The sequence below is a fragment of the Ambystoma mexicanum genome, chromosome 7q (assembly GCF_040938575.1).
Source record: "Ambystoma mexicanum isolate Mex_15411 chromosome 7q, UKY_AmexF1_1, whole genome shotgun sequence".
NCBI classification, from domain to species: Eukaryota; Metazoa; Chordata; class Amphibia; order Caudata; family Ambystomatidae; genus Ambystoma; species Ambystoma mexicanum.
In genome coordinates, this window is record NC_090941.1 from 1158648620 (window position 1) to 1158673524 (window position 24905).

The 24905-nt window shown below is 50.2% G+C and overlaps 1 protein-coding gene across 1 annotated transcript in view; it reads right to left on the reverse strand.

Annotated features, from left to right (window-relative positions):
• The window catches only part of LOC138528237 (pepsin A-like), a 36635-nt gene that overhangs the window by 677 nt on the left and 11053 nt on the right, over window positions 1–24905 (reverse strand). Inside the window, exons 3-8 of the mRNA XM_069639693.1 lie at window positions 16972–17089; window positions 15418–15536; window positions 15130–15326; window positions 12409–12525; window positions 4327–4471; window positions 3907–4005 (exon numbers count right to left, since the gene is read on the reverse strand). Coding sequence (XP_069495794.1) covers window positions 3907–4005; window positions 4327–4471; window positions 12409–12525; window positions 15130–15326; window positions 15418–15536; window positions 16972–17089 — 795 coding nt within the window. The remainder of the gene's footprint in view (window positions 1–3906; window positions 4006–4326; window positions 4472–12408; window positions 12526–15129; window positions 15327–15417; window positions 15537–16971; window positions 17090–24905) is intronic.

The window sequence follows — 24905 nt, forward strand, 5'->3', positions numbered from 1 at the left end:
AAGGGGTTTCAGGGACTGGATCAATGCAGGGGTCCCAGGAGCAGCTGATAGAAAGTCAGGCGGAGGTGCTTGTACATATAAAGAGCCCACTTGGTAGTGGGCACAGGAGGCAGGGCTGTCTGTGTTCCACTCTGGAGAGCCAGGGAAAGAATGGTGCTGGCTGAGGAGGGGATAGGCACAGGTCTCCTAGCTGACTGGATCTATGGGATCTCAGTGTGGTGTCTGGGATGTTTGGGACCACGGAGAAGCCGGAGCATGCCCTCACTCTGACTCAGCAAGTCACTGTAGTGAATCTGCAGTGAGTATCTCTCTGCAGGTCCCCCCTTCACCCACTCATCCCACCAGTCTGTGGCAGAGAAGTCTGGAGGAAATGACGCTGGAGATGGGGGAGGAACTTGAATAATGGATGGTGTTCTGGGCTGTGTTAAGGTGAGTTGATGGACAGGGGTTGGGGTGGAGGGTGTTAGGGGATGCATAGGGAGTATTTTTTTTCTGGTTGGGGGGCGTGGAAGGTGATCGATATTCGTCAGGAACATGATTATTCTTCAATGACATATCATTTTTTTCAATTCAAGCATCATGTGGCCTGGTGCTTGCATTGCATTAAGATGCATTTAATGGTCATCATCGGTTAACACAGGATGTGATAAGCTACTCTGCTTACAATTATGCCGGAATGTTTGCTGAATGTTTTATTTTATATGGGCAGTGGGTATATGAGTCTGATATTTAGCAGCTGATTCACAGAGCCTTTGCCATGGGATTGCCCCATTATAAAACACTTCTGTGAATCAGGCCCTTAGTCTTTTGCTGTGAAGTCCTTGTGGCTCTATGTTTGTACAAAAAGAGATGTCAGTGACTTCCTAGTTTTTCTTTTCTTGTGTGAAGTTGTGTTGAATATATTTTCATAATAGGTTTGGAATCTATATTTTATCAGAAACATTATACTGTAGTACTTTATATGCTTGTATAGTTAGTTATCTAAAATGCTGTACTCCCGGCTACTGATCAAGCAGTAAGACTCTGGGGGGGAAGCACAGGGCAGTAGACTTATTTCAAAACGCAACATGTATGGCAAACATCATGCAGTTTCAACCTTATATGGCAAAGAGAAACACAGGCAGAACCTGCCAGTCACAAGAGTTGATACAATCCCTTCATCTAGCAGGCAAGGGTGGCCAAGGGACACACAGGCAGAACCTGACAGTCGCAAGAGTTGGTAAAATCCCTTTCCCTAGCAGGCAAGGGTGGCCAAGGGGCACACAGGCAGAACCTGACAGTCGCAAGAGTTGGTACAATCCCTTCATCTAGCAGGCAAGGGGGGCCAAGGGACACACAGGCAGAACCTGCCAGTCGCAGGAGTTGGTACAATCCCTTCATCTAGCAGGCAAGGGGGGCCAAGCGACACACAGGCAGAACCTGCCAATACCAAGAGTTGGTACAATCCCTTCACCTAGCAGACAAGGGGGGCCAAGAGACACACAGGCAGAACCTGCCAATACCAAGAGTTGGTACAATCCCTTAATCTAGCAGACAAGTGGGACCAAGAGACACACAGGCAGAACCTGCCAGTCTCACGAGTTGATACAATCCCTTCATCTAGCAGACAAGGGGGGCCAAGAGACACACAGGCAGAACCTGCCAGTCTCACGAGTTGATACAATCCCTTCATCTAGCAGGCAAGGGTGGCCAAGGGACACACAGGCAGAACCTGACAGTCGCAAGAGTTGGTAAAATCCCTTCCCCTAGCAGGCAAGGGTGGCCAAGGGGCACACAGGCAGAACCTGACAGTCGCAAGAGTTGGTACAATCCCTTCATCTAGCAGACAAGGGGGGCCAAGAGACACACAGGCAGAACCTGCCAGTCGCAGGAGTTGGTACAATCCCTTCATCTAGCAGACAAGGGGGGCCAAGAGACACACAGGCAGAACCTGCCAGTCGCAGGAGTTGGTAAAATCCCTTCACCTAGCAGGCAAGGGTGGCCAATTGACACACAGGCAGAACTTGACAGTCGCAAGAGTTGGTACAATCCCTTCATCTAGCAGGTAAGGGTGGCCAAGGGACACACAGGCAGAACCTGCCAGTCGCAGGAGTTGGTAAAATCCCTTCACCTAGCAGGCAAGGGTGGCCAAGAGACACACAGTCACAACCTGCCAGTCGCAGGATTTGGTAAAATCCCTTCCCAAAGCAGACAAGGGTGGGAAAGAGAAACACAGGCAGAACCTGCCAGTTGCAAGAGTTGATACAATTCCTTCATATAGCAGACAAGGGGGGCCAAGAGACACACAGGCAGAACCTGCCAGTCGCACAAGTTGATACAATCCCTTCATCTAGCAGACAAGGGGTGCCAAGAGACACACAGGCAGAACCTGCCAGTCGCACGAGTTGATACAATCCCTTCATCTAGCAGACAAGGGGGGGCAAGAGACACACAGGCAGAATCTGCCAGTCGCAGGAGTTGGTAAAATCCCTTCCCAAAGCAGGCAAGGGTGGCCAAGGGACACACAGGCAGAACCTGACAGTCGCAAGAGTTGGTACAATCCCTTCACCTAGCAGGCAAGGGTGGCCAAGTGACACACAGGAAGAACCTCCCAGTCGTACGAGTTGGTACAGTCCCTTCACCTAGCAGACAAGGGTGACCAAGAGATGCACAGGCAGAACCTCCCAGTCGCAAGAGTTGGTACAATCCCTTCACCTATCAGACAAGGGTGACCAAGAGATGCACAGGCAGAACCTACCAGTCACACGAGTTGGTACAATTCCTTCACCTAGCAGACAAGGGTGACCAAGAGACGCACAGGCAGAACCTCCCAGTCGCAAGAGTTGGTAAAGTCCCTTCACCTAGCAGACAAGGGTGACCAAGAGATGCACAGCAGAACCTCCCAGTCGCAAGAGTTGGTACAATCCCTTCACCTAGCAGACAAGGGTGACCAAGAGATGCACAGGCAGAACCTCCCAGTCATACGAGTTGGTACAATTCCTTCACCTAGCAGACAAGGGTGACCAAGAGACGCACAGGCAGAACCTGTCAGTCGCAAGAGTTGATACAATCCCTTCATCTAGCAGGCAAGGGTGGCCAAGGGACGCACAGGCAGAACCTCCCAGTCGCAAGAGTTGGTAAAGTCCCTTCACCTAGCAGACAAGGGTGACCAAGAGACACACAGGCAGAACCTCCCAGTCGCAAGAGTTGGTACAATCCCTTCATCTAGCAGACAAGGGTGACCAAGAGATGCACAGGCAGAACCTCCCAGTCGCAAGAGTTGGTACAATCCCTTCACCTAGCAGACAAGGGTGACCAAGAGACGCACAGGCAGAACCTCCCAGTCACACGAGTTGGTACAATTCCTTCACCTAGCAGCCAAGGGTGACCAAGAGATGCACAGGCAGAACCTCCCAGTCGCAAGAGTTGGTACAGTCCCTTCACCTAGCAGACAAGGGTGACCAAGAGATGCACAGGCAGAACCTCCCAGTCGCAAGAGTTGGTAAAGTCCCTTCACCTAGCAGACAAGGGTGACCAAGAGACGCACAGGCAGATCCTCCCAGTCGCAAGAGTTGGTACAGTCCCTTCACCTAGCAGACAAGGAGGGCCAAGAGACACACAGGCAGAACCTGCCAGTCGCAAGAATGTCTTCACCTAGCACCTACCATACCACTAGATTCTCGGGAATGCTCGCTCGGATCTTCTACCTCCGAGCATTAAAGTCCTCTGAGTAAAGACAGGTACATTTCCCAGCTTAAAAAACACACCACCAAGCCTAGCAAAGTGCATACACCGGATGATGTTGCCTCCATCCCTGCTCCCTTTAGCTTCTGGCGTGGAGTGGGGAGGCGCATCAGGGGACAGTCTCCTGGCAGCATCTTCTGGCAGTCAGGGGAGTTGCCTGCACCTTTCAGGCAGACCTCTTACCTCGTTGATGTAGGCGCTGGCCGGCACCGGGTACCCCACCCCATTGATGTTGAAGGTGATGTCGGGCAGCGAGCTTATGGAGTCGCAGTCCACTTGATACTAAGCAGAAAGAAAAGGAGATGTGAGGATCATAGGCCAATCCTGGTGGCACCGTCTGCGGTTCTGCGCGTTAGTGCAAGCATTACACTATTATTGTCTTACTTATGTAATTATGCACCACCTGCTGCCATGGGCTTTTAGTTACAAGGACAATCAAAAAGACAGAAGAATTCATCTATAACTTAGGACATTGACATTCTGGCCCCACAAGCTCCAGGGATCCTGGCAGTTTAGTACTGAATTTGCAGATCTTTTTGGCTCTCCACCAATGCGAGCTATTATTATGCATGGGCCCTGCACGTGCACACCTGCCACACTTACATGCCCATTGGAATTCTGGGTAGCTCCAATGGCATTTTGGATGCTTGCAACCCCAGACGCCGATCCAACAATGAGCGACGTCCCGGTGTCCACGATGGCTTGACAACCCCCATCACAGGCGATGACGTTTCCATTCATGGTGATACTGGGGGAGGAAGCACGAGAAGTGAAGGCTCGAGACATCTGAAGGCAATGCAGACCACATCTTATCACAGTGTGAGGCCATCAGAGCATTGTAAAGCTCTGGGTTCCCACTGATGACTCTGACATGTGGTGATGTTCCAGTTGCTTCTTTATTGAAGTTCCAGTACATCATGTTAGGTTTAACTTGTCAAGCACATCTGAGCTCCAGGCAACATGCACCGCCATCCTCTCAGGTAGGCTACACATCTCCAACTGACACACTCAGAACACACATCAACATTCTCACAGGCAGCGTTCCATGTCACTCACCCAACATTCCAGTCACTACTGCAAAGGTAAAAAGGGAAACCAGGTCACTACAAGCATCTCACCCCCCACCTACCCCCTCCCACGCTCCACGACATCTGCGCCTCCACCATGTGGTCACCTCATACCACACTACAATGGTCACCAGTGGCGCCATCGTCAAGTGCTCTTCAACACGGATTCTGGTTCCAGGTGGCGAGAGATGGTCGTGCTGTCTCCAAGTGTGATCGCCCCTGCCCCCCAACCCCCCTATCATTGTCTGGACCACTCTGCACCAATGAAGCATTCTCTATTGGTGCAGTAAAGGCACTCAGCACACGCCTGTGCCCAGGACTGCATTGCATATGAGTTAGAGGGGTGGTGCGCGGCACCCCGCGCCTCACTCGTTGACTGAATCGCATTGACTCTCATCAACGTTGCACATTGGATACACAGTCTGGCAGGAAGCACTGCACCATTGCAACATATGCGAACGCATTCGTAGTCCACACACATGACCTTTTGCACATGCTATTATTGCTCCCTCTAGGATGTACAGTGCCTGGCACACGTGCAATGCTACATACATGTTTCCTTCTGATAGAGTGACCTTTGTGTGGCCTCAGATGCTCACTGACAGAGGATCCATGTTTATGAGCACGTGGGTGCCAATGTAGAGCAGACCCTAGCCAATCAGAAGGCTTGGAGAGCAGCCTACCATCTCTGGCACAGGCCTTCCTGTTGGAGCAACCACAAATAACCGCGCATTCATTCCCATTGCACTTTGCGTCTGATAGACCTTGGCCGGGGTCATGACCCCCAACTATTGACCCTCAGCCTACCCTGAACAGTAACTTTGGGGCACATGCTCACCCGACGCTCATGACGTCCTCTTTGATCTTTTAACGCCGTTCCAGGGTGGCTAGGCGAGGGAGGGGTGAGAGAAGAGGGCAGAGTGAAAGCATAGCAACACGTGCTTTCCATGGCCCAATGGAGGCCACTCCCCCAAAGGGTGGCATGTTCATTCCCTCGGGGGCTTTCATCCCCCCAGGCCCACTTTGTGCGACATGTCTAGCCCACCCCTTCCCTCCTGCGCCTTCCCAGAATGTCTTGGCTATCACAAACCCACTCCTCAGCCACCCCACCTATAGTAACCATGGACCCCCTGCTCTTTTAAACATCCACAGATTCCCAAACTCCCCCCACGCCTCCACACAGCAAACTGCCTCTAACCAGCTGGTGTCCAGGACTTCCCTCTTGCGGGTAGCGGAGCCCCCCACCCGTTCTGGGACCACCAGGTCACACACTGCTTCCCATGCTTCCTATTGAGACATTGACCTCCACACAGGACCTTATCACAAAGTGGGTCATGTATTCCAATGGGGCTATGCAGAACATCTACCTCTGTGCCAGGGGAGGTGCACGCATGTTGGTGATGACATGCAGAAGCTGTGCACCACTTTCATCCTTTGGGCAGCCTCTTGATGGGGTCCAAAGGACCCAACAGGCTCTAAGCTTGTGAATGCAGAGCTGGCGCCCCCGTGGTGGTGCTGGTGTACTGCAGGGTGGCATATGCATGCAATGGTGGTGCTGGGAAGGGTACGCATGAGGGGGCTGCAGCAGATTCAGCTGCTGAGTCATGGATGACACATGTGATGCTGGCCTTTAGTACTTCTGGTGCCGAGGGTAAGGCCGCTGGATGCTGTATTCTGCCAGGTGTTTAGGTACCTGACACCGCCGCGGTGCACTGGATGGTGATACATGCAGCAGGTATATGCATTGGTGGTAATTGGACCTGCTGCATTTGGGATGTCTGCGGATGCTGGGGATGATACATGGAGTGGTTGCACGCGATGCAGCAGCCAGTGAGTGGTCTGAGGCCACTTGACACTCAGGAAGCACATGCCCCTGCCCCCGAGTGTGTGACACTGTCTTGACCCCAGGAAGAAAGTAGGTAAGAACCGCACCTGATCTGAGTGAAAATGACACAAGGACATAGTAATAACCAGCATCGGGAGGGTGTATGGTCATCGGGAGGGTGTATGGTCATTGGGAGGGTGCATGGTCATCAGGAGGGTGTATGGTCATCAGGAAGGTTTATGGTCATCAGGAGGGTGCATGGTCATCGGGAGGGTGTATGGTCATCGGGAGGCTGTATGGTCATCGGGAAGGTGAATGGTCATCGGGAGGGTGCATGGTCATCAGGAGGGTGCATGGTCATCAGGAGGGTGCATGGTCACCAGGAGGGTGTATGGTCATCAGGAGGATGTATGGTCATCAGGAAGGTTTATGGTCATCGGGAGGGTGTATGGTCATCGGGAGGGTGTATGGTCATCAGGAGGGTGTATGGTCATCGGGAGGGTGTATGGTCATCGGGAAGGTGCATGGTCATCGGGAGGGTGTATGGTCTTCGGGAGGGTGTATGGTCATCGGGAGGGTGTATGGTCATCGGGAGGGTGCATGGTCATCGGGAGGGTGTATGGTCATCAGGAGGACGTATGGTCATCGGGAGGGTGTATGGTCTTCAGGAGGGTGTATGGTCATCGGGAGGGTGTATGGTCATCGAGAGGGTGTATGGTCATCAGGAGGGTGTATGGTCATCAGGATGGTGTATGGTCATCGGGAGGGTGTATGGTCATCGGGAGGCTGTATGGTCATCGGGAAGGTGAATGGTCATCGGGAGGGTGCATGGTCATCAGGAGGGTGCATGGTCATCAGGAGGGTGCATGGTCACCAGGAGGGTGTATGGTCATCAGGAGGATGTATGGTCATCAGGAAGGTTTATGGTCATCGGGAGGGTGTAGTGTATGGTCATCGGGAGGGTGTATGGTCTTCAGGAGGGTGTATGGTCATCGGGAGGGTGTATGGTCATCGGGAAGGTGCATGGTCATCGGGAGGGTGTATGGTCTTCAGGAGGGTGTATGGTCATCGGGAGGGTGTATGGTCATCAGGAGGGTGCATGGACATCAGGAGGGTGTATGGTCATCAGGAGGATGTATGGTCATTGGGAGGGTGTATGGTCATCGGGAGGCTGTATGGTCATCGGGAAGGTGTATGGTCATCGGGAGGATGTATGGTCATCAGGAGGGTGTATGGTCATCGGGAGGCTGTATGGTCATCGGGAAGGTGAATGGTCATCGGGAGGGTGCATGGTCATCAGGAGGGTGTATGGTCATCAGGAGGGTGCATGGTCATCAGGAGGGTGCATGGTCACCAGGAGGGTGCATGGTCATCAGGAGGATGTATGGTCATCAGGAAGGTGTATGGTCATCAGGAGGGTGCATGGTCATCAGGAGGGTGTATGGTCATCAGGAGGGTGTATGGTCATCGAGAGGGTGTATGGTCATCAGGAGGGTGTATGGTCATCAGGATGGTGTATGGTCATCGGGAGGGTGTATGGTCATCGGGAGGCTGTATGGTCATCGGGAAGGTGAATGGTCATCGGGAGGGTGCATGGTCATCAGGAGGGTGCATGGTCATCAGGAGGGTGCATGGTCACCAGGAGGGTGTATGGTCATCAGGAGGATGTATGGTCATCAGGAAGGTTTATGGTCATCGGGAGGGTGTATGGTCATCGGGAGGGTGTATGGTCTTCAGGAGGGTGTATGGTCATCAGGAGGGTGTATGGTCATCAGGAAGGTGCATGGTCATCGGGAGGGTGTATGGTCTTCAGGAGGGTGTATGGTCATCGGGAGGGTGTATGGTCATCAGGAGGGTGCATGGTCATCAGGAGGATGTATGGTCATCGGGAGGGTGTATGGTCATCGGGAGGCTGTATGGTCATCGGGAAGGTGAATGGTCATCGGGAGGGTGCATGGTCATCAGGAGGGTGTATGGTCATCGGGAGGATGTATGGTCATCGGGAGGGTGTATGGTCATCGGGAGGCTGTATGGTCATCGGGAAGGTGAATGGTCATCGGGAGGGTGCATGGTCATCAGGAGGGTGCATGGTCATCAGGAGGGTGCATGGTCACTAGGAGGGTGTATGGTCATCGGGAGGATGTATGGTCATCAGGAAGGTGTATGGTCATCGGGAGGGTGCATGGTCATCAGGAGGGTGTATGGTCATCGGGAGTGTGTATGGTCATCAGGAGGGTGCATGGTCATCAGGAGGGTGCATGGTCATCAGGAGGGTGAACAGCAGCACTGCAAGAAATCCAGGCCACAGGACCCTTCTGGAGGAACCCGACTAGCAGGCTTGCAAGGAATGAAATAGGTGATGGAAGTTATCCGACGAAGGACAATCAAGAACCCTACTGTACCACCGCCGTGCCGCGGGGCAGCCACCAGCAATGAGTCCAGGTCCCGCCACTAAGGCCAGCAGCAGAATGGGTGCTGATGCACCCTAAAGCCATAGATGGTAGTGCCAGGTCCAACTCCTGCGACCACCAACAAAGTGCCCCCAACAACACAGCCATCCCCAGGTACCCTCAGCCATCCACAGGTACCCTCAGCCATCCCCAGGTACCCACAGCCATCCCCAGGTGTCTTCAGCCATCCCGAGGTACCCACAGCCATCCCCAGGTACCCTCAGCCATCCCCAGGTACCTTCAGCCATCCCCAGGTACCCACAGCCATCCCCAGGTACCCTCAGCCATCCCCAGGTACCTCAGCCATCCCCAGGTACCCACAGCCATCCCCAGGTACCCTGAGCCATCCCTAGGTACCCACATCCAGGAGGGTGTATGGTCATCAGGAAGGTGTATGGTCATCAGGAGGGTGCATGGTCATCAGGAGGGTGTATGGTGATCAGGAGGGTGTATGGTCATCGAGAGGGTGTATGGTCATCAGGAGGGTGTATGGTCATCAGGATGGTGTATGGTCATCGGGAGGGTGTATGGTCATCGGGAGGCTGTATGGTCATCGGGAAGGTGAATGGTCATCGGGAGGGTGCATGGTCATCAGGAGGGTGCATGGTCATCAGGAGGGTGCATGGTCACCAGGAGGGTGTATGGTCATCAGGAGGATGTATGGTCATCAGGAAGGTTTATGGTCATCGGGAGGGTGTATGGTCATCGGGAGGGTGTATGGTCTTCAGGAGGGTGTATGGTCATCAGGAGGGTGTATGGTCATCAGGAAGGTGCATGGTCATCGGGAGGGTGTATGGTCTTCAGGAGGGTGTATGGTCATCGGGAGGGTGTATGGTTATCAGGAGGGTGCATGGTCATCAGGAGGGTGTATGGTCATCAGGAGGATGTATGGTCATCGGGAGGGTGTATGGTCATCGGGAGGCTGTATGGTCATCGGGAAGGTGAATGGTCATCGGGAGGGTGCATGGTCATCAGGAGGGTGTATGGTCATCGGGAGGATGTATGGTCATCGGGAGGGTGTATGGTCATCGGGAGGCTGTATGGTCATCGGGAAGGTGAATGGTCATCGGGAGGGTGCATGGTCATCAGGAGGGTGCATGGTCATCAGGAGGGTGCATGGTCACCAGGAGGGTGTATGGTCATCGGGAGGATGTATGGTCATCAGGAAGGTGTATGGTCATCGGGAGGGTGCATGGTCACCAGGAGGGTGTATGGTCATCGGGAGGGTGTATGGTCATCAGGAGGGTGCATGGTCATCAGGAGGGTGCAGGGTCATCAGGAGGGTGTATGGTCATCAGGAGGGTGCATGGTCACCAGGAGGGTGTATGGTCATCAGGAGGGTGCATAGTCACCAGGAGGGTGTGTGGTCATCAGGAGGGTGCATGGTCATCAGGAGGGTGTATGGTCATCAAGAGGGTGCATGGTCATCAGGAGGGTGTATGGTCATCAGGAGGGTGCATGGTCATCAGGAGGGTGTATGGTCATCAGGAGGGTGCATGGTGATCAGGAGGGTGTATGGTCATCGGGAGGGTGTATGGTCTTCAGGAGGGTGTATGGTCTGGGCCACCACAAGCTCCTTGTACTTCTTGGTCTGCGGATATAGGCGATCCGTCCTTGAGAACAATCCAAGGCCTCTATGATATCCCAAATATATGGAAAGATGCATTTCTGGGGAAAGAATAGCCGGTAGGTGAAGACTTACCACCCATGCAAGTGGGGATGATGGTATACGAGGAGGTCGCAAGCAGAGCAGAGTTGTGACATGCCACCCCGCTGAACAGCAGCACTGCAAGAAAACCAGGCCACAGGACCCTTCTGGAGGAACCCGACTAGCAGGCTTGCAAGGAATGAAATAAGTGATGGAAGTTATCCGACGAAGGACAATCAAGAACCCTACTGTACCACCGCCGTGCCGCGGGGCAGCCACCAGCAATGAGTCCAGGTCCCGCCACTAAGGCCAGCAGCAGAATGGGTGCTGATGCACCCTAAAGCCATAGATGGTAGTGCCAGGTCCAACTCCTGCGACCACCAACAAAGTGCCCCCAACAACACAGCCATCCCCAGGTACCCTCAGCCATCCCCAGGTACCCTCAGCCATCCCCAGGTACCCACAGCCATCCCCAGGTGTCTTCAGCCATCCCCAGGTACCCACAGCCATCCCCAGGTACCCTCAGCCATCCCCAGGTACCCTCAGCCACCCCTAGGTACCGTCAGAATGTAGGATTTTCCAGGCAACTGTTGAGGGAATGGGGAATGCCTTTTAGAGTTTGCCTCCCCGACCGATTGCTGAACCATTCCTACTGGGAAAAACAAAGGGCCAAATGCTGCGATAATCCACAACGGTAATGAGCAACGCCCATGTCAGACCCCGTGACCTGCTCATCAGACCGCACTGAGTCCAGTGGTGGCAGTTTAAGAGAATGATCCAGAGGGTACCAACTGGTCCAGTCAAGCCTTCGCTGCGCTACTTGCCAAACAAACTCACAGTGCATATGTTCGGCAGATAGCATGTGGTGACAGTGGCGACCCCCCCCCCATCTGACCTGCGGCCCAACTGCTGAGTGACTCAGACACCAACATCTATATAGTCCTACGGGCATAGTCCATGCACAGGGCAAAGACACCCTGGTAGCCGCAGGGTGAAATGCCAGCCTTCGGAACCAAAGTTGCATGCTTCCTAAAATGTGCTCATCACAAACTGAGAACCGGCTTCTCATGACATCAATATATATATATATATTTAAGAGCCAATTGGCGACAGGAAGATGGGCTAATATTACACAGATGCTTTGCTATTGGTGCTACACCCACAGGGGGGGGGGGCACTATTTGTGGGGCTAGTTTGCCTACCATGCTAATATCACCAGTCGCGCACACACAAGTATGTAGTGGGGCAGTTCCTAATGGTTGAACACATATTTCAATCCATTCATGAAAGGAAACTCATGTTTGTCCATTCATGAATGAACATGTCCCCCAAAGGAAGCTTGCCAACACGGATACATGCGAAGGGTGCCCGGAGCCAAGCCACCTTTCTATGTGCATGGAGGCAATTGCAGCAGTTGTGAAGGAGGGCGAGAGGGAGGTGCGTGACATTCTGCAGGTGCACGTTCGTGTCAGAGGACAGGGGTGTGTGAACTCTCGGCTCACACACCAGGCACAGGGGTCACGGGCGATGCAGCGCTCAGGCTGTTCTGAATGGAGCCTTGGCACCGCTGAATGCCACTTGCCTCCGGCGCAGCCTGCTTGGCTTAGAGATGCCGCAAGCTGCCGATAGGGAAACGTTTGCAGGGGGAATTCGAGGAGCTCAGACCCACGCTTGCTAACCCCACCTGGGACTCACCTGTCCATGGTGATCTGCCAGTAGCGCTGACGGGAGACGGGCACCCAGTTCAGATCCCCTGAGTAGTAAGACGAGTCGATTCCTCCGAGTATCATTACGCTCCCACTGTCTCCGTCCCTGTGAAGAGGAAGAGCGGGTTACTCAGGCAGCCAGCGATGGATCTGCACACAGGGCACCATGGCGCCTTTACCAGGAACCCTGGGCCTGCACGTTCAGCCTGGCTTAAGCTCCTGCGTTGCCAACATCACCGACACCTACCATTATAGTCAAATGCCACCTGCTGTGGATGTCATAAATGCTGTGCTTTGAAGCGGTACCCCCATGAGTTTGCACCTTACAAGACAATACATGCAAGAGTTCCTTGTTTTCACCTCATGGAAAGTCAGTTTTCCTCCTATGCTCCTCCCCACCTGAAATAACTGTGCATTAATACCTTCACTTTGCCCCTCACGTGATTCCTGCGATGGATCCAAGATGTTCATAGTTTATGTCTTTTGAAGGACCACTCTCTGGACGGTGGAGTGAGTGGATCAGGAAGCACCGCTCTCTGGACAGTGGAGTGAATGGATCAGGGAGCACCACTCTCTGGACAGTGGAGTGAGTGGATCAGGGAGCAGACATGCTCTCTGGACAGTGGAGTGAGTGGATCAGGGAGCACCGCACTCTGGACAGTGGAGTGAGTGGATCAGGGAGCACCGCTCTCTGGACAGTGGAGTGAGTGGATCAGGAAGCACCGCTCTCTGGACAGTGGAGTGAGTGGATCAGGGAGCAGACATGCTCTCTGGACAGTGGAGTGAGTGGATCAGGGAGCACCGCACTCTGGACAGTGGAGTGAGTGGATCAGGGAGCAAAGATGCTCTCTGGACAGTGGAGTGAGTGGATCAGGGAGCACAACTTTCTGGACAGTGGAGGGAGTGGATCAGGGAGTAGCGATGCACTCTGGACAGTGGAGTGAGTGGATCATGGAACACCTCTCTCTGGACAGTGGAGTGAGTGGAGCAGGGAGCACCGCACTCTGGACAGTGGAGTGAGTGGATCAGGGAGCAAAGATGCTCTCTGGACAGTGGAGTGAGTGGATCAGGGAGCACAACTTTCTGGACAGTGGAGGGAGTGGATCAGGGAGTAGCGATGCACTCTGGACAGTGGAGTGAGTGGATCATTGAACACCTCTCTCTGGACAGTGGAGTGAGTGGAGCAGGGAGCAAAGATGCTCTCTGGACCGTGGAGTGAGTGGATCAGGGAGCAGAGATCCTTTTGTTTACCGCACTGGGATGTGAATGTTTACACTGTGATGGGAATGTTTACACTGGGATGGAAATGTTTACACTGGGATGGGGATGTTTACACTGGGATTGGAATGTTTACAACTCCTGCAGATGTGCACATCTAGCTTTCCCTGGTCTTCTCATTTGATCATCATACGTTTCTTGGGTACTCTAAGTTAATATTGCTTCAGCACCCATTTTGCCCTGGCATTACCTGTTTCTAAAAGGGAGTTCATTCAGTCTCTCTTGCCTGTACAAGACCTACTAGACTCATAAACAGAACTGGCCATTGGTGCTTAAGGATATTTTTTAATTCTAATGGTTGTCCCGCATTAAGACCACCAGGTGTAATTACCCATGTTGACCTTGCATCCTTTTCCCCTCTCTTGCCTCCAAGCTCGTCATGTCTTTGATTCTCTCTCAGCCATAAACCCATCACCGTTTTTATGGGTCCCACATCGCCGACTCACAAACACACTGTCTACAAACATGTCTGTGCAACTCTCATCCCATTGCTGAGCTGATATTCACTGTAAGGCGCAGCTTCATCTAAACCACTGGGTCTGCATGAGATCCCCCACCTTCCTTTCTTTGTGCATCGTCGGGCTTCTCAGGAGATCTCTCTGGACGGAAGATCTGTCTCTCCCATGGGGCTTCTCCTGCATCGCAGCATCAGGAAGGGCACCCCCTCCTCGTATGTTGCAATTGCAGTGCCCACCAGACTGTGTTGAGAACTGCATGGCTGCTGCCATCAATGTTGCCATCTCTGTTGCCATCCTTGTTCATTAATCACATTGTGTTTCGTTAGCTGCTGCTTCCTTGGCCCTTATCTTAACAACATTCTACTCTGGCACAATTATCTTAACCACAATACCTTTGCATAACGTGTGCTTAAATCACACATTACCCAGAATTCCCTAGGACTGCCCTGTCCCAGATCCTCTACCTGAGATAAACTCTGCTTTCTCTCGTCACTGCTTGAAGTCATTTTTCCGATACTACACTGGTAACTTAATATCATCTCCGGTCCCTTGGTACACTAAGTTGTGTCATCAACACCTAAGTCTGGGTTCTGGAAATCTCCACCTGGCTTCCCCATCCTTAATGTTCAAGCATTGTAATATAAACCCTCTTCAGGCTTCTTACCCAAAAGGTGATTGCACTCAGAGAAACCCATACCTTATGCTCACAAGGGCACCTGGTCGTTTGCCTCAATCAGAACCCAAGGGTTATTGTGTTTCTAACGTTCCTAGTTTGGATTCATGGCACGCATGTTCTGCCATGTTGCTAGGGCATGTCACTGCATGAAATGACTTTAACATTGGAAATACTTAAGGCTGATGGACTCGTGAACTGAAAGCTCTCCTTTAAGTGTAACTATTATTAACCTCTTAATGCCAATGATTGCTGTTAATATCCTCTGATCTCTTGACATATTTGGGTAAACATGACCTACTCGCTCAGGTAGACAGAGAAGAGATCCTCTGGCAGAAGGCCCTGATTCCACATGTTGTCAAAGACAGGGGTGGCGCGATCATGAGCGTCCTGCGGGTACGCCATCCCCAAGATCCCATCGTACGGCATCTTGTGAAAGAATGGGGCTTCAGTGGTGCAAACCCCAAAGGCCTGCTCGGTGACCACAAGACTTCCAACCTAAGGCGAAAGAAAAGGGAGGTCAGACTCCAGAGAGACAGATGCAGATTGAGACATCCTTCAGTAGAATACCGGCCTCTGCCCCTCATACCTGGACAGTGTCGTACCCAATGACCCCAGTCATGCTTCCTGTCCCGTAGTGAATCGCAATAGGGTCGTTGGTGTACTGGAACGTGGAGGAACTGTCAGGGTCAAATCTGTTGTGGTTCACTGTAGGTATAAACATGATTCATTAATCACAATGAAGATGAAGATGAAGACATCCCTTCATCGCAGGGAAATGGTGTACTTGTGTGACCAGTGCGCGGCGGGGTGGTGCAAGCTACTGTCTATGGGATGCTCCCGAGGAGAGGACTAATAACATGTCCTGGAAATGATCCCTACCGTTCCTTCCTGAGTTGTTGGATCAGGATTCAGGGAACCATAGAGTTGCAGCATTGGGTCCATGAACTCTGTGGGATCATTTGCTTGGTGTCGTGTACGAAGTGGAGACTGTGTCTAAGCAGACACTGCTGCTATTGACTGGAAAGTCTTTCTCTAAGAGAGGATGGATCCTAGTGTCATGTAAGGGCTTCCGGCTGCCGCCGAGAGTGCTGCTGTCTTTGTGAGCAGTGAGGGTGGACTGGCCCTGAACTGGCCCTGAACTGGCCCTGAACTGGTGCGTGGCCTGATGGACTTTAGATGCAAAGTGCCTGGAGGACGCCTATGATTCTACTGGAGCTCTGGGAGAGATGGGCTTGTGCTGCAGCGCCTCTTTGTGTTTACAGGCAGGAATCCACGGCAGTCCATCCCCATGCCAAACCCTTCATTGCCTTACTGGGGGCACCCAACCCCCTTAGTCATTCCCTTTGTGGTCCCCAGAACCAGGCAGGTGTCCTTATCACGTGCCTTACTCTTTACCTGTCAGCATTACTTATTCAGTGGCAAATCTGCCAAGCTATGACTGGCAGGAGGGGGGGGGGATTAAGTCCAAATGTTTGTTTTGGAGCCTTTGCCTGTGGGCAGTAATTCTGCCCAGAGTCAATCCCCTCATTTCTGAAGGTAAGGTGAAGGAAAGACCTTTGGGCGAATTCTCCAGGATGTTCCCCCACCTCCAAATCAGATCAAATCATCATTGGTTTCCAATTGAAAATGCTGAAGCCCCTTCTCCCCCATATTAAGGAAGGAGACTGATCGATAGTGGTAGGCACCCTATGTTTGCCTAGGCTGGACTACTGCAATGGGCTCCTGGTAGGTTGTCCCAAATACCAGTTGCAGCCCCTTGAAGTAGCCCACAATTCAGCAGCTTGTCTGATTTATTCATTAACATGGATGCGGTCACTGGGATGGTGCTTTAAGTATGTTTTCTTAACAGTATAAAGTATTACTTTCAAAGCAGGTGGTGAACCTGGTAGAAGACAGACTTTATGCAATTAACAGTTGTTACATATTACGCAATGAAAGTGAAACAACACTGAGATTATAAAGCAATATTACTATTAGAGTAATCATGTTGAGCATAATATAGCAAACAGCACGAGGCAACACCTTGTGCTAATAGCCGGGGTGCGTAAAGAAGTGGAGAAGAGGCAGGAGGGACAGAACATATGGGTCAGAATTCAGAAGAGTGAATATGGAGGGGTCTTGGTGGTATATATGTACTCACAGCAGGCGGAGCTCGAGCAGTACACAGAAGGCACCCAGAGATTGGCGGAACCAGTGTCGAAGATGACGGTGAAATCTTGAGGAGGAGTTCCAATTGAGATGACACCGAAATAGGTGGCCTGGTGGAGAATAAGATAGTGGTGAATTATTTACCATGCTGAGAATTCTCTTGAGCTACCGGGAGTCCATAATCCAGCAAGTCCACTCCCCAATTGATAAGATCACTGAATAGCAGTGACATGATCACCCATCCTTCAAGGCTTGCGTCCTTATATGTCTTTCTGCTTTTACTTTTGGGGTGACTGCATCTTGAACAGATGTTGTCCCCCGAATGAGTCTGAAAGAAGGAACCTGCAAAGCACTATGCAAAAGGACACCCTCCAGAACTGTTTCTAAGTTCAATTTACATATCATTTAAAGTTATTTTTATACTGGATCACCAACACCTTCCTCCGCCACAGACCAAGACCTAAAGACATTCCCACCTAAAGTACCCCCCCCCCCCAGTGCTGCTCGCATCCACCTTGTAGCCACACAAACATAAAACATCAGCGCGACCGAGGGGTAGGCAAGGCCATGCTACTTCCATTAGTGCGCAGGTGGTACTTTATTTGAAAGTCATTGTTTCTAGACCTACCTCTAAGATAAGATTATTCCCCCTAGATCAGCCGATAACAGGTAAACTATTTATGGGTTAAACCTTTTGACTAGAACCTAGTCTTGATTAGTCTTGTGCTCTTAAATCTGGACTCAGCATGGAACAGTTTGAAGGAAGTCAAAAGGGACGGCAGCATTGAGCATTAGAGCAACCCCCCTGGAAATATTCCAAAAGCCTTTTCCAAAAGAAGAGAATACATACCAAAGTGCAGGGAGAGAAAAGGGACAGGTTCATCCCTTGTATGTGTAGATTGTCCTTCACGCACCAACATGCCAGTATTTATTGGTCTGATATTGGTAACTATGTAATATTAGACACATCATAACTATTGATATTGATGTTGATATTTTATTTCTATCGCGCTCGTACACAAATGATTCAGAGCGCGACAAGGCAAGGGAGGAAACAGGGGAGAACAAAACAGCGATCTAACTAGGCCCAATGACATTGAGAACGCGCAAGTGCATGGGAGAGGGGAAGGGTAAAAGTGCATGGAAGGGGGAGAAATGGAAAGTGCGAAGCAGAGGAGAAACAGATAAATAATAAATAAATAATAAACGCAACAGTTTTAGTGCAGCCAGCAATTTGCAAGTGCTAGGTTTAAGGCAGCAGACAGGGTAGGTCTGATAAGTGCAGGAAGTAAAAGGTGGGGGGGCTGTATGGGTACAGATACAGACCCCAGTGCAAGGGGTGGCCCAGAGGCAGTGCGGGAGGGTGGCAGGGTGAGCAGGTACTTGGGCCCGGAGGACATATGGTGGCCAGGTGCACGGTGCCAAGAGAGAACAGATCAGCAGGGGAGAGGGGAGGAGCAAAGACAGAAGAAAAGAGGAAGGTCTTGAGGTGCTTCCGGAACCGGAGATGGTTCTCCTCAAGTTTTCGAGTGGCAGGGAGGCTGTTCCGGAGGGAGGCCCCCGCAGAAAACAGAGATCTACAGTGAAAAGCTTTGGCAAGTGTACCATGATACACGAGGAAGGGGGCTTATGGAGTCTGAGCAGGATTTCATTTATCTCTTTCTACAATTAAAGCTGATCCACCAAGGTTTGAGGATCAGCTAAATGTACACGTATGATCCACCCTGTGGCCAATCAGACCCCCGTTCCCTAGCACTGTGATCATGATGGGGGTAAAACGTAACCATTTGCTTTAATTATTGTAAGTGTTTTTGCTCAACATTTGACCTTTACACTTGTAAAATAGCAAAACACATAAATTCATCTTACATTAAAACATTATTTGAGATAAAATGTGTATGCATCCCAAATCATCAGCACTGCAATGGAATCAGAAGTTTTACATATTAGGATCAGGGTGTGTCTACGTAGGAAGGTGTCAAGTGATTATGTGTCTCCCTGTACATAGATTTCAGAGGTATTCTTCACCTTGTACAATCATTTACGTGATTTAAGGGTATCCTTGAGATTCTACATTAGGCCCTACATGTACCAATGGTTCCAACACCTGGAATGGTGTATAGCAGAACCACCTTGTGCTTTAGACATGTTGCCTTTAATCAACATTGTATAGCCTGACCCTCCCCCTTCAATACCCTTCCTGCAACCCGAGCCCACTAATCCTCAGCTACACATCAATATCCTGACATATTGCATATCTAGGAATGCATCTACCCTTCCTGCAACCCCTGAGCCCACTGATCCTCAGCTACACATCAATTTCCTGATCTATTGCATATCTAGGACTGCATCTACCCTTCCTGCAACCCAAGCCCTCTTATCCTCAGCAACACGTCAATTTCCTGATCTATTGCATATCCAGGAATGCATCTACCCTTCCTGCAACCCCGAGCCCACTGATCCTCAGCTACATGTCAATTTCCTGATCAATTGCATGTCTGGGAATGCATCTATCCTTCCTCCAACCCCTGAGCCCACTGATCCTCAGCTACACATCAATTTCCTGATCTATTGCATATCTAGGACTGCATCTACCCTTCCTGCAACCCAAGCCCTCTTATCCTCAGCAACACGTCAATTTCCTGATCTATTGCATATCCAGGAATGCATCTACCCTTCCTGCAACCCCGAGCCCACTGATCCTCAGCTACATGTCAATTTCCTGATCAATTGCATGTCTGGGAATGCATCTATCCTTCCTCCAACCCCTGAGCCCACTTATCCTCAGCAACACGTCAATTTCCTGATCTATTGCATATCTAGGACTGCATCTACCCTTCCTGCAACCCCTGAGCCCACTGATCCTCAGCTACACATCAATTTCCTGATCTATTGCATATCTAGGAATGCATCTACCCTTCCTGCAACCCCACTAATCCTCAGCTACACGTCAATTTCCTGATCTATTGCATATCTAGGAATGCATCTACCCTTCCTGCAACCCGAGCCCACTAATCGTCAGCTACACGTCAATTTCCTGATCTATTGCATATCTAGGAATGCATCTACCTTTCCTGTAACCCCTGAGCCCACTAATCCTGGGCTACACGTCAATTTCCTGATCTATTGCATATCTAGGACTGCATCTACCCTTCCTGCAACCCAAGCCCACTTATCCTCAGCAACACGTTAATTTCCTGATCTATTGCATATCCAGGAATGCATCTACCCTTCCTGCAATCCCTGAGCCCAGTAATCCTCAGCAACACGTCAATTTCCTGATGTATTGCATATCTAGGAATGCATCTACCTTTCCTGTAACCCCTGAGCCCACTAATCCTGGGCTACACGTCAATTTCCTGATCTATTGCATATCTAGGACTGCATCTACCCTTCCTGCAACCCAAGCCCACTTATCCTCAGCAACACGTTAATTTCCTGATCTATTGCATATCCAGGAATGCATCTACCCTTCCTGCAATCCCTGAGCCCAGTAATCCTCAGCAACACGTCAATTTCCTGATCTATTGCATATCTAGGAATGCATCTACCCTTCCTGCAACCCTGAGCCCACTGATCCTCAGCTACATGTCAATTTCCCGATCAATTGCATGTCTGGGAATGCATCTATCCTTCCTCCAACCCCTGAGCCCACTAATCCTCAGCTACACGTCGATTTCCTGATCTACAGCATGTCTAGGAATGCATCTATACTTCCTGCAACCCCTGAGCCCACTTATCCTCAGCAACACGTCAATTTCCTGATCTATTGCATATCTAGGAATGCATCTACCCTTCCTGCAACCCCTGAGCCCACTGATCCTCAGCTACATGTCAATTTCCTGATCAATTGCATGTCTGGGAATGCATCTATCCTTCCTCCAACCCCTGAGCCCACTAATCCTCAGCTACACGTCGATTTCCTGATCTATTGCATATCTAGGACTGCATGTCTAGGAATGCATCTATACTTCCTGCAACCCCTGAGCCCACTGATACTCAGCAACACGTCAATTTCCTGATCTATTGCATATCTAGGAATGCATCTACCCTTCCTGCAACCCCTGAGCCCACTGATCCTCAGCTACATGTCAATTTCCTGATCAATTGCATGTCTGGGAATGCATCTATACTTCCTGCAACCCCTGAGCCCACTTATCCTCAGCAACACGTCAATTTCCTGATCTATTGCATATCTAGGAATGCATCTACCCTTCCTGCAACCCCTGAGCCCACTGATCCTCAGCTACATGTCAATTTCCTGATCAATTGCATGTCTGGGAATGCATCTATCCTTCCTCCAACCCCTGAGCCCACTAATCCTCAGCTACACGTCGATTTCCTGATCTATTGCATATCTAGGACTGCATGTCTAGGAATGCATCTATACTTCCTGCAACCCCTGAGCCCACTGATACTCAGCAACACGTCAATTTCCTGATCTATTGCATATCTAGGAATGCACCTATCCTTCCTGAAACCCCTGAGCCCACTAATCCTCGGCTAACATCGATTTCCTGATGTACTGCATATCTAGTAATGCATCTCCCCTTCCTGCATCCCCCAAGCTCACAAACCCTCAGCTACACGTCAATGTCCTGATCTATTGCATAACTAGGAATGCATCTACCCTTGCTGCATCTCCTGAGACCACTAACTCTCAGCTACACATCAATTTCCTGATCTAATGCATATCTAGGAATGTGTCTACCCTTCCTGCAACCCCTGAGCCCAGTGATCCTCAGCTACACGCCAAATTCCTGATATAATGCATGTCTAGAAATTCATCTACCCTTCCTGCAACCCGAGCCCACCAATTCTCAACTATACATCAATTTCCTGATCTATTGCACAGCTAGGACTGCATCTACCCTTCCTGCAACACCTGAGCCCACTAATCAGCCTCTACACACCAATTTCCTGATCTATTGCATATCTAGGAATGCATCTACTCTTCCTGCAACCCCTGAGCCCACTGATCCTCAGCAACACGTCAATTTCCTGATCTATTTCATATCTAAGAATGCATCTACCCTTTCTGCAACCCCATAGCCCACAAATACTAAGCAACACATCAATTTCCTCATTTATTGCATATCTAGGAATGCGTCTACCCTTCCTGCAACCCCTGAGCCCACTGATCCTCAGCAACATGTCAATTTCCTGATCTATTGCATATCTAGAAATGCATCTTTCCTTCCTAAAACCCCCAAACTCACTAACCCTCAGCTAAACGTCAATGTCCTGATCTATTGCATATCTTGGAATCCATCTACACTTCCTGCAACTCCCGAGACCACTAACTCTCAGCTACACAACAATTTCCTGATCTAATGCATATCTAGGAAAGTGTCTACCCTTTCTGCAACCCCTGAGCCCAGTGATCCTCAGCTACACGCCAAATTCCTGATCTATTGCATGTCTAGAAATGCATCTACCCTTCCTGCAACCCGAGACCACTTATCCTCAGCTACACGTCAATTTCCTGATCTATTGCATGTCTGGGAATGCATCTATACTTCCTGCAACCCCTGAGCCCACTGATCCTTAGCAACACGTCAATTTCCTGATCTATTGCATATCTAGGACTGCATCTACCCTTCCTGCAACCCAAGCCCACTTATCCTCAGCAACACGTCAATTTCCTGATCTATTGCATATCCAGGAATGCATCTACCCTTCCTGCAACCTCTGAGCCACTGATCCTCAGCAACACGTCAGTTTCCTGATCTACTGCATATCTAGGAATGCATCTACCCTTCCTGCAACCTGAGCCCACTAATCCTCAGCTACACGCCAATTTCCTGATCTATTGCATATCTAGGAATGCATCTACCCTTCCTGCAACCCGAGCCCACTAATCCTCAGCTACATGTCAATTTCCTGATCTATTGCATATCTAGGAATGCATCTACCCTTCCTCCAACCCCTGAGCCACTGATCCTCAGCAACATGTCAGTTTCCTGATCTACAGCATGTCTAGGAATGCATCTACCCTTCCTGCAACCCCTGAGCCCACTAATACTGGGCTACACGTCAATTTCCTGATCTATTGCATATCTAGGAATGCATCTACCCTTCCTCCAACCCCTGAGCCCACTAATCCTCAGCTACACGTCAATTTCCTGATCTACTGCATATCTAGGAATGCATCTACCCTTCCTGCAACCCGAGCCCACTAATCCTCAGCTACACGTCAATTTCCTGATCTATTGCATATCTAGGAATGCATCTACCCTTCCTGCAACCCCACTAATCCTCAGCTACACGTCAATTTCCTGATCTATTGCATATCTAGGAATGCATCTACCCTTCCTCCAACCCCTGAGCCCACTAATCCTGGGCTACACGTCAATGTCCTGATCTACTGCATATCTAGGAATGCATCTACCCTTCCTGCAACCCCTGAGCGTGTATAGGAATGCCTGTATTTATTTACATTCTTTTGTAATGTGAAACCTCCCATGTCGCAATCACTTCAGTGTACCATTTTGGCCGTTTTTATATGGTGTGGAAGCATCAGCCAACATCATCCCCGGGATAACATTGTAACTCTGGAATGTTGGGTCCAGATGGCAAGTGGTTGGCCTATGGGTTGGGTTCTGAAATGTTCTCGAGGGCTAATGTTTGATGTCCTAGCCCCCCCAGAGAGCAGGTGGACCCTTGACATGGCAGCATGCCAATAGAAACTCTTCAATAACTGTAGCAGTAATGGTGTTTGCACACTGGTTGGCAATTCTCTTGAGTTATCGGGCAAAGCACTTGAGGACCGCCCTCAGTGTTTGACCCTGCTTTAATTATTTTGGTTTTATCAAATTGGCATGAGATGAGTTTGCATTCCGCCTGGGAATGTGATGTGATGGCATCTTAGTTTTATGGGTCATTTGGGCATCTCTTGGATAGAGCCGCGTTTAGGATGGAATGTACCTGCACCCTAGTGTCTCGATTGGCATCTGTGCCCATGAAGAGAGTTTATTGCACTTTCTGCTGCAGTTGGCACCGAGGCAGCCTGCTGCTCATAGGGCACACACTTAACCTTCGTTGGAAAATAGTGCTATAGCGCAGTAGCACCCATCACTTCAGAGCCCATCTGATGATTCGGCTCGATCATGGCACCCAATAAAGAAGCAAATAAAATCATGTACGTTAATGCAAAGAGGAGACCGCGTTGTTGCATGCCGTGCAGCGCGCGGGCAAAATGATCCTGCACCCCTGGAGATCTCCAATGCCTTTATCACTAATGTAACTCCAATATTTGCTAAGCTGCTTCTGAAAGGCATTTAATTCTTAGCAAAGGAATTGACCTTGACACAAAGATACAGCAAAGTGTATTGTATGTACACTGTTTATAATGCACAATGATTTGTAAACACATCAAAGATATAGGGTCTGATAACTGGAGCGCAGTAGATAAGTTCTAACACACAGTAAAGACCTGGCACTGGAATGGATCAAGCTACTGCAAAGTAACACTGTTCCACTGCCTGGCAAGCACATCTCCAAGATAATGACATTCACTACAGTACAGCAATCCCCCTTTCAGTTGGCCACCCAGTTGGGATTGCAGAGAAAGATGCAACATTCCTATGGAATTAGACCAGTATAGGACAGGGGACATTAACTCTGAAATAGAACTACTGTCAGCTCAGACCAGCACAAAAATAGAACACATGCAGTATAATACCTGGCAGAAATGACATGTAAAATTCTAGAGAAAATAGAGAAAGTACCTGGCAGCAAAGATGGGTGTAATGCTAGGGAAAATCCTGCAGAATACCTGGCAGCAAGGACAGGTAAAATGCTAGGGAAAATCCTACAGAATACCTGGCAGCAAAGATGGGTATAATGCTAGGGAAAATCCTACAGAATACCTGGCAGCAAAGATGGGTATCATGCTAGAGAAAATCCTACAAAATACCTGGCAGC